Source organism: Pelecanus crispus, chromosome 15, assembly GCF_030463565.1.
Source record: "Pelecanus crispus isolate bPelCri1 chromosome 15, bPelCri1.pri, whole genome shotgun sequence".
Lineage (NCBI taxonomy): Eukaryota > Metazoa > Chordata > Aves > Pelecaniformes > Pelecanidae > Pelecanus > Pelecanus crispus.
In genome coordinates, this window is record NC_134657.1 from 2,876,983 (window position 1) to 2,891,046 (window position 14,064).

Here is a 14,064-nt window from a genome sequence, read left to right on the forward strand (position 1 = left end):
ACCCCCAACGTATCCTGCAACAGCGAGGCTTCGGCGAAGCGCACTCCGTGTGCTGTTTCCACTGGCTGCAATCTGCCGCCGGTACGAGCGTTTAAACCTCATTTATTGCCCCCTCACGGGGAGGTTAAGGGCTCTCCTCTAACCTCTGTTAAGCCGAATACGATCGAGCCCCTCCTCTGTGGCTCAGTGTTCGTGTGCTGCGCTTGTGGCGAGGCGATGGGTTGTCCCCTTTGTCCTTGGGATGCAGTGCCGGTGTTTTCCAGTCCTGAACTGCAGCCATTCCCGATGTAAGTGTGTGTTAAGAGTGGGGAATTGGGGAATCACAAATATTACCCTTAGAGAGTTAAACCTGTCTTTAAAAAAAAAAAAGCAAAATCAGTGAAGCTAACATTAGGGCAGCAATTGCATCACGGTCACTGCCTCTCCTGTTCAGTCTGGGGAATTTTTAAATTGCCCAGAAAGCCAGAAGCATCCCTGCTCGGTGCTAAAAAAAATAAAAAGCAAGGTGGCTGTTGCGGCGCTGGTCGCCTTGCAGCAGAGCGTGCTGCCCGTCCTCCGCCTCTCCCATTTCCCCCCCGCCCGGACGAACAGGGCCGCGCTGCCTCGGTTTCCCCCTTTGCTTTGCTTTAAAGCCGCGACGCGGCCCTCTCGCCCAGGGCTCGAAGCCTCTCGCCGCCGGCTCCTCGCTCCCCAGCTCCTGGGCTGCTGCGGGTGGTTCGCATTAGCACCCCTGCGCAGCCCAGGGTGCCGGGGGGGGGGGGCGGGGGGAAGGCGTTTGGGCTCCGTCCAAGAAGCGTCGTACTCGCGCCGGACTCTCCCAACGACATACGCGGGCTGTCGGAGGGTTTGATCTGCCAATTAGCCTCAGCCGGCGCTGCTAACGGGAAGCAGATGGAGCGGTGTGTTATCGGAGAGGAAAATCTGCCACTTCCTCGGGAGAGCCTGGCTCGGCCTCCCTCCCGGCTCCCGGCTCGGAGGACGGAGAGCCGAGCGCGTCGGGATGCGCTGGCGACTGCTGAGAGCCAGGCCAGCTCCGGCTGCGCATGGGAACAGCATTGAATCCCTACCGGAGATGCTCCAAACCTGTTGCCTCTTGACTGGGCTCCGCGGGATTGTGCAGAGCCCCTGCGCCCTCCCCGGGCCCCCGTCCCCATCCCGGCGGCGCGCAGAGGGGTCCCGGAGCATCCGAGCAGGCAGGAGAGCGCCTGGGGGGCTGCTGCGAAAGCCCCCGTCTCTCCCAAACACCTACCGAAGCGTTTGTCAGCTTCAAAAAGCCGACTGTTTAAATAGCATTAGGGGACTGATTTAAAGTCACAAAAGCCATGAAATTCAGAGTTAAGGCTAAAAAAAATCCACTTGACTCTCTGGCCTGAAGTCATAAAAGGCGTGAGCCAGAGGCAGCGGCATGAATGAGCGCTGGCTCTGGGCCGTGGCTCTCCGGAGCGCCCGGCTGCCCGGCGAGGGGTGCGAGGCAGAGCCCGTAATGAGATTTAAACGAGCCGATGGGCCGGGCCGGAAAGGTTTGGGGGTGCTTTGGGGGGGCTTAGCCTAAGCTAGGTGACTTGGCGGAATGGGACATCACTGTGATCCCACCTGGATGATCCCTGGGGATCATCCCTGAAGTCGGGGTGGGTCCGGTCCTTTCCTTCCTGCTGTGGGATTGGGGGTTTGGGGGATTTTTTTTGTTTGGTGGGTTGTTTTGTTTTGTGGGGGTTTTTTTCTGAGCTGAACTGGTCTCCAGCGTGCCCTCCAGGTATGGAGCAAGAGGACGCTTTGCAGTAACCTGGATGATATGGAATTAGGCACCTGCTCAACTGTTCCTGCCTCTCTTATCCTCATGCAAGGGGTGGGTCTCAGTTTTAGCAGAAAATACAAAGCCGGTGTGGGTTTCCCCCCCCCCCCCCCCCCCCCCCCCCCCCGTGATGAGTGTGCAGTGAGAAGGGCAGGCAAAAGGCTGATTTTTGGGGGCGTGGGGGGACGCTGTAGTGGGAGTATGTGTGCAGAGGCAGAGCTGTGGCAGCCCAGGCGTCCTGGTGTCGTGGTTCAGCCCCAGCCCCAGCTCAGCACCACGCAGCCGCTCGCTCACTGCCCCTGCCCCGATGGGATGGGGGAGAGAATTGGAGGAGTGAGAGTGAGAAACACTCCTGGGCTGAGATAAGAACAGTTTAATAATTGACATAAAGTAAAATAATGATAATAACAATATAATAATATCAAAGCAAGTGATGCACAATGCAATTGCTCACCGCCCGCCGACTGATGCCCAGCCAGTTCCCAGCAGCGATCGCTGCTCCCCGGCCAACCCCCCCAGTTTCCATACCGCCCATGACGCCGTATGGTATGGAATGGCCCTTGGGGCAGTTGGGATCAACTCTTCTGGCTGTGCCCCCTCCCAGCTTCTTGTGCCCCTGGCAGAGCATGGGAAGCTGAAAAGTCCTTGACTGGCATAAGCAGTACTCAGCAACAACTAAAAACATCAGCATGTTATCAACATTCTTCTCCTACTAAATCCAAAGCACAGCACTGTGCCTGCTGCTAGGAAGAAAATTAACTCTATCCCAGCTGAAACCAGGACACCTGGCTTATCTGCTAAAGATGAGAGCAGAGAAGTGGGGTTTCTTTTTTTAAGCCATAATCGATAGACACAAGGGTTGGTTGGCGGCAGGCGCGGCAGCATGAAGGCGAGTACGGGTCCCAAAACTGAACAGCGCTGCCAGGACAGCCAGCACCAGCCTGTTCAGAGGCCAGAGCAGTGGGCTGGGGGAGCGCCTTGGCGTTCCCATCTCTTCTTACCACGTCGCATGCTCTAAAGGTACCGAATGCGCACTCCATCTAGCTCTTTATTTGGCAACCAGCCGAAGAAATAATTCATAAAAGAACACAAAGGTTTTTGTAATTTATTTGCTTGCAAATTTTCTCAGTTAAACCAGGATTCACAGGTATTAATGCAACTTGTTCATGACCTGCATACTAAATACCAGCCCAGGCACGGACCGGATCAGTACTTAATGCTTATTACAACAGCCTTAACGGGGTTATCCACTCTATCTGCAAATCCTGATAATTGAACAGTTATTAATTGTAGGTGTTACAGATGTGTATGTTTCTAAATTAGAAAGGCTCCTGGAAGGAGGCAAGACTTTGTGGCTAAGATCCCTTTTCCTATTTGCATTGCAGGACCCAGCCGGTGAGACCTGGCTGACGGTGAGGCAGAGCCTGCACAGGTGACAGCAACCGGGGACCACGCAGGTCAGAATGAATTTAACTTCGTAACACGGCAACTGGCAAAGCCTCGGAGAGCGGCCCGTGCCAGAGAGCAGCTCCCCGGGACGGGCGCGGGGTCCTGGTCCGAGCACAGGCTGGGAAATGCATCTTGCCCTCGTTATTGCAGACCGCCTGCTGCTGTCCCAGCACCTCCTGCTAACACCGAAATGCCTTCTGGGGTGGTGAGGGATGCTGCACCCAGCTCGTGCAGGAAGGCTCCTGTTATTGAAACACCTTCTCTTAAAATCTTTCCGCTTCCTTCCAGCAGACACGCAAGGATCGGAGCAGCGTGGACCGGCGGTAGCCGGGCCTCACCCCGGTAACGAAACAAGGAGACCGGGTCGGGTGCTGCTGCTCCGCCGGCCTGACGCCCGAGCACGCCCCGAGACCCTTTGCCAGGTAACGTGCAGGTAACCCCGGCCCTCGGCTTCGCAGGGCACGTAAACTTGTTTCTAAGCAGCACCGCACTCACAGCCGGCCTCTCCTGGCACGACGCGCCTTCCGCCGAGTTCTCTTCCCGCATCAAAAAGCTTTGGGGGTGTCGGCGGCTTCGCTCTTGCTCAAAACAGGGAGAAAATGCGGCTCAGGGCTCCCACTGCATTGATCTCCGGTTTAAAATGAGCCCGGCTTCCCACCCCTCCCGGGGAGGCTGGTGCAGGCAGCTCTTAACTTCCTTAATTTCTTCCTTAATTTTTGCGGTGCAGCTCTCGGTCTTCCGGGGCAAAGGGGGCCTTGGGGACAGAGAAGGGACAAGTGACAGGGCCAGCCTCCTAATGCCTGGCTCCCGCTTTAATTCCCACACGCTCAGCCCCGTGGAGAGGGAACCGCGCTGGATGGACAAAATGGGAGGAAAAGGAAACCCGGGGTCCAGGTATGCTTCTGCAAGCACACCTCCAGCCACCCCTTAATTAATTAACTAAGCACAGCTAAGAAAACCACAAGGATGACTTTTTTTTTTTGTTTTGAGTTCACAATTTAATAATAGAATTTCTCTTGAAAAATAAAACCTAAGCTCGTGGGGTTAAAGATCAGTAGATTTAAGTGCTTTTTAAGGTCGTAGCTGCGAAGCCACTCTTGTGCGTCGAGGATCAGTAGTACCGCTGCGGGGCCGGGGCGAAGGCATCACTGCATGTAGGCGTAGCGCCAGTCCGTCAGGGGCACGTGCGTTTCTTTGACGGCCTGGGGAGACGTCCAGCGCAGGATGTAGTGGGGGCCGCCTGGTTTGTCGTTGGTGCCTGTTTCGGCAGGGAAGAAAAGCGCCGGTGACCAGGAGATGGAGGACGGGGAGCTCGCCCGGAGCGGGACACGGCTCAGCGTGCGGCCGTGCAGGTAAGCGCCGTCTCCAGGCGGGAGTTTTTGTTCTCACCTGAGATGCGGGAGCCACCAAAGGGTTGCTGAGCCACAACGGCGCCGGTCGACTTATCGTTGATGTAGAAATTGCCGGCCGCGTTGCGCAGAAGGTTCCTGGCTTCGTCGATGACTCTCCTAAGGAGGGACAGAAAAAATGGCTGCGACCGCGACGCAATGGCAAAAAACTTGTGTGGAGCTCTCTACCCTTCTGCAGCAGTTAAAATCGTGTAAAAAGGGTGTTTGCGTTTCTTTGCACACAGTGCCAGGACTGCGCATTGTTTTAACGCTCACTGAAACGGGCCGTGCGTACTTAGAACTCGATTAAATTATCCCAATTTTGTTTTCTTTTGGTTTGTTTCTCGAAGCTGTGTTGTTATAAAATGAAGGTGATTCGAACTTAAGGACAGTCCCCCTTTGAGGTTACGCTGCTCTTAGGCCTCCTCCTGCTTAAGAGGGTTGGGGGCACATCCCCCCAGATGCTCTAAATGTCACCTTCGGGATGGTTTCTCACCCCAAAAGCATTTTTGGGGCTGAGAAACCACCTCAGATGCGTCCCCTTCCCTCCTCCTGCGGAGGAAGGCTAACAGCAGCGTAAGCTTTGCGGGAAATGCTTTCTTTTCCTCCTCGCCACGCAGCGCAGGGTTCTGGAGAGAAGCGAGACAGGCGCTCAACCTCAGAAGGGGGGAAAAAAGCAGCTTTGCGCCCGGGGTGTGGCAGGGCAGCGCGGATTTTGGCACCTACTTCTCCCGGGCGAAGAGTGCCCCCGTGAGGCCGTAGGGCGTTGTGGTGTCGATGAGCTCCAGCACCTCCTGGTACCGCTTCTCGGGGTACACGTACACCGTCAGCACCGGGCCAAAAATTTCCTGTATGGAAAAAAATAGAAAGAACTGGGTGGGGACAGCCTCCAGACCATAAGCGGTGGGCGCTTCAGCACCCGCTTGGCTAAAACCGCGATGAAGAGGAACAGCCCCGCACCAGTCACCGTGCGGCGCCGGTCGAATCGCCTCTACGCGCGCAGTGGGCACCTCGGGACGGGCGCCTCCGGCCCCTTCCGCGCTCTCACCTCTTTCATGATGGGATCCTCTGGGTCTTTGCTCTCCACAATGCACGGCTCGATGAAGTACCCAACGCTGTCGTCGCAGCCGCCTCCTGCCAGGACGGTGAGGTTGGGCGACTTCTTGGCGTGCTCGATCCACTTCTTTATCCGTGCGAAAGACTGAGAAAAGGAAATAATAAAAAAAAAAGTGTGGGTTGCAGGGGTCTAAAAGGAGGTTTGGGCAATCCCTGCGCTGCTCTTAGCACTCTTCCAGCGCGGAAGGAGGAGTGGGAGCTGGAAGCACAGTCCTGGGCACTCTGAACCTTGTGTCTGAGAGGATTTCTCAGCAAAATAAACTGCTTTTCATGGGGGGGGCAGTGGCTAAGGCTTGCAATACTACAGGAGGGAGCAAAAGAGGGCTGCTAATCAGCTCTAACTAATCACTGCTGTTCGTACTTTGCCGTAAGCAATAAAAAAAACCATTTAACCTCACACTTAATGAAAGCCTGGTGGTGTTACCTTCTTGCACTAGTAGACACGGGAGAGGTGAGCTCACCTTGTCATCAATCACTGCAGAGAAAAACGTCCCAAAGTCCTGGGTGGGCTGCGGGAAGCCAGAAAGAAGGCAACGTAAGTACGTACCGTGCCAAAAAAAGCTAACTCTGAAATTAGGAGGAGCTGAAATTCCCCAAATAACACTTCCCCCTCCCACCACACCTCTGGCCCAGGGCGCAAGCTGCCCCTTTTCAATTAGTCTGCAGTATTCCGCGACTTACGCAACCCTTCCTGCAGACGCCGGCTACAAGTTAATTTCTAATCACTAAAAAAAGATGAAGTGGGGCGGGGGGGACACACGGAGGGGCGGCGGTGGAGAGAACCAGCGGATAAAAAGCTCGGTTCAATAGGAATTAGTAGCCAGTTACCGCAGTCTCTAATCCCATCAACCACCCGCTGAGCCGCAAAGCCCTTCAGCAGCCCGGCAGCTCTGCTCACATCTCCCACTTTGATCTTCCCGTGCTCCTCCAGCAGTTTCTCTTTGATCTGGGGCCACAGCGAGTCCGGGGCGTAGAGGCGGGAGCAAGCCGAGCATTTTTGGCCGCCGTACTCGAAGGCCGAGCGCAGGGTCCCGTTCACCACGCTGGCCACGTCGGCCGAGCTGTGCACCAGGTGGAAGTTCTTCCCGCCGCACTCTGGTGTCGGAGAAGGGAGGAAAAAGGGGCAAGCGAAGAGTTGTCAGGGCTGCGCTGCCTCCGAAAAGCACAAGCTACGGCCAGGTCCCCTGCAAGGGGCTCGCCCTGCCCTGTCCGCAGCTCCTCGGGGGACAGGGACAGCGCCACGATCCCGGGGAGCACAACCCCAGAGCGCGAGGAGCTGGAGCGGGCTTACAGAACTGACGGAAAAGGGACTGAGCCGAGTTCCCAGGCTTTGCGTGGAAGCTCTGCAACCCCAGAGCGTCAGCTCCTCCCGCCCCAGCGCCAGCTCCCCGCCGTAAAAGCCCAGCCCGTGCCGGTGGGGAGCTCGTGCCATAAGCTCCTCCAAACACCCAGCGCACCCAGACCTACAGGCTTTACGCTTCTGCCACCGAGGGCGGGCGGGATGCAATTTACTGCGTCGTTTGCTCTCTGCTCACGAGGAGAGGAAGCCTGCCCGTCTATTTTCTCCCCGAGCAGGAGAGAAACTGAACCCCCCCACCCCTGCATGGCCTCACACCTCCACCCCCCCAAAAAAAAGGTGTAAGAGGCAGCAGTTACCTCCAGCCAGGCGTGGGAAATTGCGGTAGCGATCCAGGTTTTCGGATACCTGCTTCCAGAGCTGCTTGAAAGTCCTGGAAGAGAAAGGAGGAGCTGGTTAGCGCGCTCTTGCCTTTGGCACTTGGAAAAGGCACGCGTGGGTGACGCGCCCTGCTGAAGGGGACCTCGGTGTCCATCCCCAAAAAGAAGGGGATGCCCTGCAAGCGGAAGAGATGCGAGCTGAGAAGGAGCCCCTAGCTCCCAAAGCACCGGCGCTACACAACCACCTCCCTAGTTTTAAAAACAAGAAACTGTTGCAGCGTCAAAGGGAAGACCACAGGAGCGAGCATCCAGCAGAAGTTTCTGTTCTTCCCCTTCCCCCCCCGCCCCCACTTCTTTTCGGTCCTTACTGTGACAAACCCTTTGCCTGCAAAACAATAAAAATGCTAACGACCTCCCCCCCGGGAGGCACAGCCACTAATACTAATTTATGAGCTTCCCACCTTTAAAGCACGGCGCTCATCAGGCCGTGTCCTTCGCCGGGGGAGTGGGGTCCTCGTGTTTAAGAGCCCGTTGCGGGCTGCCGGGGCCCTCAGCGCGGCTGTAACGCGCGGGCAGAGCACCGGTTTGCAAATCTACCTGGAGCTGGCATCGCTCCGCCAGCGCAGTGCGGTTCATTAAGCCAAATCACAGCAGCCCTGAGAGACAGGGCAGCGCCACGTGCAACTTTATCTATTCTCTGCGCCTCGAGGTTAGCAACAGAAACACCCTGCTATTAAACGCACTCCCCATAGCAAGAAAACCTGGTTAGATGCTTTTTTGATCAGTTTTAAAACCCTACTTTAATTACATCGTGCAAGGATGGCCGGTTGCCTGCCTGCCACCCCGCTCGCCGCCGTCCTACGCGTTCGAAGGTCCGGCGGACGAGCACCCAGCATCGTCTCAGCCAGCGGCTCCTCGCCCCTCTCCCCCCGCCGCTCCCCTCCCCAACGTACGGCACGCTGCCGGTGAAATTGAGCCCGCAGAAGTGCTCGGAGCTCGTGACGGTGTCTCCAAACACGGGCCCATCCGCCGGCACGAACTGCACGACGTTCCGAGGGAGCCCGGCTTTGAGGAGGATCTTGTAGACGGCGTAGCTGGAGAGCAGGGCAGTGTCGCTGGGCTTCCACAGGACCACGTTTCCCTGCGGGAGAGGAGAGAGTCAGCACGGGAGGAGAGGCTTCAGCCCGAACACGGCTACTCAATGCTTAAATGCTCTGGCAAAAGTACGTCCCGCAGCCCACAGCGGATGGGACCGCGGCAGCGGCACCTTTGGGTGCTTCACACCTACCCTGTACCCCGAGCATTGGTTTTGAAAAGGACTGTGATTGCCCTGGTCCCCTGAAGGCACAAAAATCCTCCCCTTTCACACCACCGGCTTGCTGTGCCAGCTTTTCACACCCTCCCTTGCTGGGGACACAGGGTTTTGCCTTCCCTAAGAGGAGCCGTGAAACACGGAGCCGTTTTACGTCTCGGGAAACGGGACGGCGCCGCTAGGAACCGCGCTTACGCCCCTGCGAGCGCCGTCACTCGCTGCCACCGGGTTTGCACACGACCCAGCAGGTCTTTGCGCCAGCCAAAGCAGCAAAATAAAAACCTTGACCCCGGATTAATCTTTCACAAGCTAACAGCACAGAAAACGCGGCGCTCAGACTCTGGCGGGGGCACCCCACCCCTTTGGCTCCCTGCCACCGTCCTCCCTTCGGCTCCGTGCGCAGCTGCGGGGCCACGGGGGGCCGGTGACCTCCCCTGCGTCACCGTCACACTGCTTGGCCCCCACCGCACGTGACTGGGCAACGGGGTCACAGCCCCCAGGGAGCAGGAGCGGGATTTTTTGGACTCTGTCTCAACCGGGTGCCCGCTTTCCAGGGAATCGTGGTGCGGGCAAAGCTCCTTCCCGGCCTTCCACTCCAAACGGTGAGAAAACTAAACCACACTCTGCAAAAGAATCTCCAAGCAACTGGGAAATCTAACTCAGGCCATGATCAGAGACAGTACGCCCGGCAGCCTGGATATCAGGGCGCTGCAGCAACTGCTCCGGTCCGGAGGAAATCCCGCTCCCGACGCTGCAATGGCATTAACTGCGTTGATCTCTCCAGCTATTTAGGCAAGAGCAATGCTTAATCCCCTGGAAAGTGCACTGTGGTGACTAAAACACTGGGGCTCTAATTAATATCCACCTATTACGCACCATTTTCTCCTAAATTTAATTCCAGGTACCACCTGCCGCTGAGCTTTTCAAGTCACTCGCTGATGCCCTGCTCCTTTTTGCCCCAGGCCCAGGGCGAGGAGGGGGATTTCATCGCGCTGCAGGAGCCCGGTGGCAATTTATCGTCACACTCGAGGAGGGAGAGGTGGACGCACTGCAGGATGCCCAGAACAGTTCACCCAGACTTGCCAGCACGGGCTTGCCCCATCCCAGCAAGGTTCGCCCGCTCTGGGATGAGTTTATCAGCGTTTATCAGTTTATCCCCAAAGCCGAGGAGCTTCCTCGAACCCTGGGGTGGGAGGAAGGCGTCTCCTTCCCCCGAAAACCTTCCCAGCTGCGTTAGCTTCACCCTCTCCCTTCCTTCTCCCCACTCCTCCCCTACAAAACTCACAGGTTCGAATGCTTCCCCTTGAATATCGCTTTAAAATGTGACGTCCCCAAACTACAAGCTTGGCGTTTTCCTTACCGCAGCCTCCTCCACCTCCGGCACAGGACACTGCTGCTGCCGGGACCACCTTTGGTGCCAGGATGAAACCTGAGCCTGATCAGCAAAGAGCTCAGGGCAATTTTGGGGTGTTTTTTTTTTTTCCCAGTGCAACAATAAATTAATTAATCCTGGCCCAAATTCATCAGGTTATTACAGTCTCTCCCAAAACCCAGCCTGCAAAGGCAGGTGCTCGACAGGCACATTGGGTGGGACACCTACAGAAATGCTGTTTACTGATACTTTGCTTTTTGGACCATCTTTCACGTCTACCAGGATCTCTCGTCTCCCAGTTCCACGCTAAACGCCAGGGCCACGACCCGCTCTCTCCTACCTTCACCCTAACACACCCGCTGCACCCAAAAAGTGTCCTCCAAGAGGAACCTGAGCAATTACAAACCGATTACGCTTCCGTGTCGCAACAGCACCCTGAAGGCCCGCTCACAGAGCAAGCACCATGCGGGAAAACAAAACTCTGCTGTGTGTCTCGTCTTGTCTCCCCTCCCTCCTGCAGCACCCTGACCTTCTCTGGATCTAAAGCCCAGCCTAGGAGCGAAAAGAGACCTTGCTTCAGAATAAAAACCCCAGCAGAGCAGGTTTGGGCAGTTTTTCCTTTTCCGACACTTCCCCCATCACACCTGTCCATCAGCGGAGTGCTCTCAAATCATGGAATTGTTTAGGTTGGAAAAGACCTTTAAGATCATCCAGCCCAACCATCAACCTAACATTACCAAGTCCACACTAAACCAATTAAGGGTAGAGTAGCAACCCCATGCCTCCTGGCTTGGTGGCTGGATCATTTATAATGAAAGTAAAAAATCCAGCCACTAGAATGCCTTCCTGTAATTAAAGGCATCTGAGCCTAATTGCAAGACAGCTGATTGCGTTCAAGGGGACCAACAGAAGCAGGAGCCCAGGTGTGTCCTATTGAACAGCCCCACAGAACCAGGGAGGCCGAATTTGCTCCTTGCCAATCCCAGACCAGGCAAACGGCAGCCTCAGAGAGACCGGGTCGCCCTCCCGGCCTTTCTCCGGACCGTCCTCTCCATCCCTGGCTCTCCTTAAACCCCACCACGGCACTCACCATCAACGCCGGAGCCCCTGCCAGGTTGCCGCCGATTGCCGTGAAGTTGAAGGGAGAGACGGCTGCCACGAAACCCTGCGGGTGGGAGAGGAAAAGCAGCGGTGGGAGTGCGGTGCCTCCTCTCACTGTGGCGTGACACCGCAGTTTGGGGTAAAAAAAGGAGCTCCAGAAGCAGGGGAACAGCCTCTCACCTCCAGCCCCCGGTACACCATGCTGTTAGTGCTGATGTCCACGCTGATGGGCTGGCTGTTCTCCAGCTCCAGGGCGTACTTGGCATTGAATCGGAAGAAGTCTATCAGCTCTGCAGCGGCATCGATTTCTGCCTGGATGACTGTTTTACCCTGCCGGGAGAGGTCGCGTTAAATAACAGCAGCGAGGAGGGGGGGGAATGCCGCAGCCGTGAGCCGCGGCAGTGCGGCACAGCGCATCCAGGTGCGGTTTGTGCGTCGCCTCTCTGGCGCAGACCACGTGCTCGCTTCCGAAAGATGTGGCCTCCTGCAAGCCCCCATCCCGCCGCGCCTCCTTGGCACCAAGCGGAGGCCAACGCAGCCCGTGCCTGCGCCAGGGGAGGTCGCACCTGCCCGTGTTCCCCCACAGCCCTTTCGTGCCTCCCCGGGGAAAGCCAGGGCTGCTGGGGCGTTTGCCAAGGGTTAACCCCAATAATCGCAGCCCACATCAGCCGATCCTGTTCCCGGGAAGCTTCAGGACTCCCAGCTTCACCTCCCTTCTTTCGCAGCAAAGAGGCAAGGATGGGCTTTAGGATCGGCCTGTTTCCCCTCGCAGTACAGCGACAGGCACTTCTAACATTACAGCCATTTCCAATGCCAAAAAATACCTTGGCAGCTCTTCCTGCCCTGCTTCCCTGGCTCCCGGCTCCCCACATTCCCTCCTGTTCACCCCAGCTATCTGCTGGGTCAATCTCGCATCTCCCTCACCTGCCCGATCATGGTTTTGGCCAGCACTTCCGCTCGCCTCGGGCCGCTCAGCATGTCAGCCGCCTTCAGGAAGATCTGGGCTCGGTCCTGGACAGGTTTCAGGTCCCATTCCTTCCTCGCCGCCAAGGCAGCGTTAATGGCTTTGTTAATGAGCTCCTGTGGAAGAAAAAGGGGAAAGGCAGCAAGGAGGAAGCCGCCGCCTCTCCGTCAGCAGGTCGGAGGGGAAGGCGAGGGGCCACCCATCCCTGGACACAAACCACAGCAGCCGTTTTCCCACCACAACCCCAAATTTGCAGCTCCTGGTACTGATTTGTTCCAGGACCCCTGGGACTTGGAAAGCCAACACTCGCCCCCGGAGCCTCCCTGCTCACAATCTGAGCAGCGATTTGCGTTTCATCCAGACTTCTCACCAGCACTCTCAAAGCGCATCATGCTGCAGAGCCCGCTGCGAGATAAGGCTTGCTAAACCCAGGCGAAATGCTGCCGCTTCCCCGCCCCGAAAAAAAAGATGAAAGGAAGAGGGAGGGCAATGAGGTGCGCTCACCTTGTCGGCATAGCAGTACTTGGCCACCTTGTGCGCATGATTGAACGGCTGGAAAGAGAAAAAAAGCCTCTGCAGTTACCGCTCCGACAGACCTCTCTCCTGCTGGGTACATCCCCCTGCCCTGTTCTCACTTGTTAAAGTTTTCCCCCAAACTCACCGACAGCTGGTACCGCACCGTCGGCGTCCACACCTCCTCTCCCCCGATCACGCACGGGATGGCTTCTGTCTTGCCTTTCAGGTCGGCGAGCGCCTGAGCGAGAGGAGGAGGCGAGCGCGGCGGTGGGAGCTGCACGCGCAGACCTCCACCGGCGGCCCCCGCTCTCCGCCCGTCCTCCCCGCCAGCCCCACGAGCGAAGGCAAACCCGGGGACGGGCTTCCTGCGGTCCCCCGGGCACGGGGTGCTCGCGGGCTGGAGGGACGGGGACAGGAGTCCAGCTGTCCCCAAAGGGCCGGAGCGGGCGCTGGGCAGGACGGCGCTTCCCCCCATGGGGAAAGAGCCTGGGGCTGCGGTGCAGCACCAGAAGCACAAACCGCGGGCCTTAAACCCCCCCAGAAGCCCGCTCCCCTGCGGCGGTACCTTCTGAAGCGCTGCTCGCTCGGGGCTCCCCGGCTTGAACTCGAGGATCGGCTCGTTGGTCCCCTCGACGGCCGAGCGGTGCTGCCATCTCCGCCTAGGAGCACAAGAGACGCTGAAACCTCTCCCGGCTTCCCCCATCCAAGCCCCGAGTAATGTGTTTTATCGCTTCAGGCCGCGCTCCCTGCCCGAAGCAGCTACGCACGCCCAGGCAGGGCCCCGCGCTATCGCGCCCGTGCTCCAGCGCGACAGGCGACGGTGTCGGAGCCAGGAACCGAGCCCAGACATAGCCCCGCGCCGGCGACCCCTTGCTCCTCGCTGTGACAAATTTGCTGGAAGCGGGGTTTGCAAGGGTCGACGCGCGGGGCGAGGTGCGCATCGATCCGGCTGCACCGGCCCAAGGCGTCGCCAGGCGCGGGGGCGAGAGGCGGGCTGGCGCGCCGGGCCCGCTCTGGCGAGCAGCCGGACCGTGGCAGCTCGCCCCCGCCTTCCCCGGCCCCGCTAGAGCGTTAAATCGCCCAGCTCAGCAGCATTCCCCTCAAAAACGGGGCGAAAAAGGGCAAACGAGGCAGGGAAGGGCGGGAGGGGCCTGGCGGGGAAGGCGCCCAGCGAGAAGCCAGGCAGGGCCGGGCCAGCAAAAGCCCCCGCAACGCCGCGCCGCGCCGGGAAACGCTGCAAGGAGGGGTCCGGGGCGCCGCTGGGCTCTGGCCGCCCCGCCGAGGGCCAAGGGCCGGGGCGCGGAGGGGGGGGAGGGGCGCGGAGGGGACCCCCCGCACTCACCCGCCGCCCCGCAGCCCGCGCAGCGCCCGCCACAT

At 58.1% G+C, this 14,064-nt stretch overlaps 1 protein-coding gene across 1 annotated transcript; it reads right to left on the reverse strand.

Moving 5' to 3' along the window:
• Positions 1-4,386: 4,386 nt before the first annotated feature.
• Positions 4,387-14,064, reverse strand: ALDH4A1 (aldehyde dehydrogenase 4 family member A1). The gene is made up of 15 exons (XM_075721568.1): positions 14,030-14,064; positions 13,253-13,346; positions 12,833-12,925; positions 12,676-12,723; positions 12,132-12,287; positions 11,388-11,537; positions 11,197-11,271; positions 8,376-8,563; positions 7,402-7,475; positions 6,644-6,840; positions 6,207-6,254; positions 5,678-5,830; positions 5,356-5,477; positions 4,631-4,749; positions 4,387-4,499 (listed from the first exon to the last, which is right to left on the reverse strand). The coding sequence occupies exons 1-15, from the start codon at positions 14,062-14,064 to the stop codon at positions 4,387-4,389; spliced, it is 1,665 nt and encodes a 554-aa protein (XP_075577683.1).

Bases quoted from the DNA above. Each gene is read 5' to 3' on its own strand.
- ALDH4A1 (XM_075721568.1), bottom strand. From the start codon at position 14,064: ATGTGGCGGGCGCTGCGCGGGCTGCGGGGCGGCGG. The intron at 12,288-12,675 runs GTGAGCGCACCT...TTTCTTCCACAG, and splicing joins AGTACTGCTATGCCGACAAG to GAGCTCATTAACAAAGCCAT. The intron at 6,841-7,401 runs GTAACTGCTGCC...CTCCGACACCAG, and splicing joins TTTCCCACGCCTGGCTGGAG to AGTGCGGCGGGAAGAACTTC.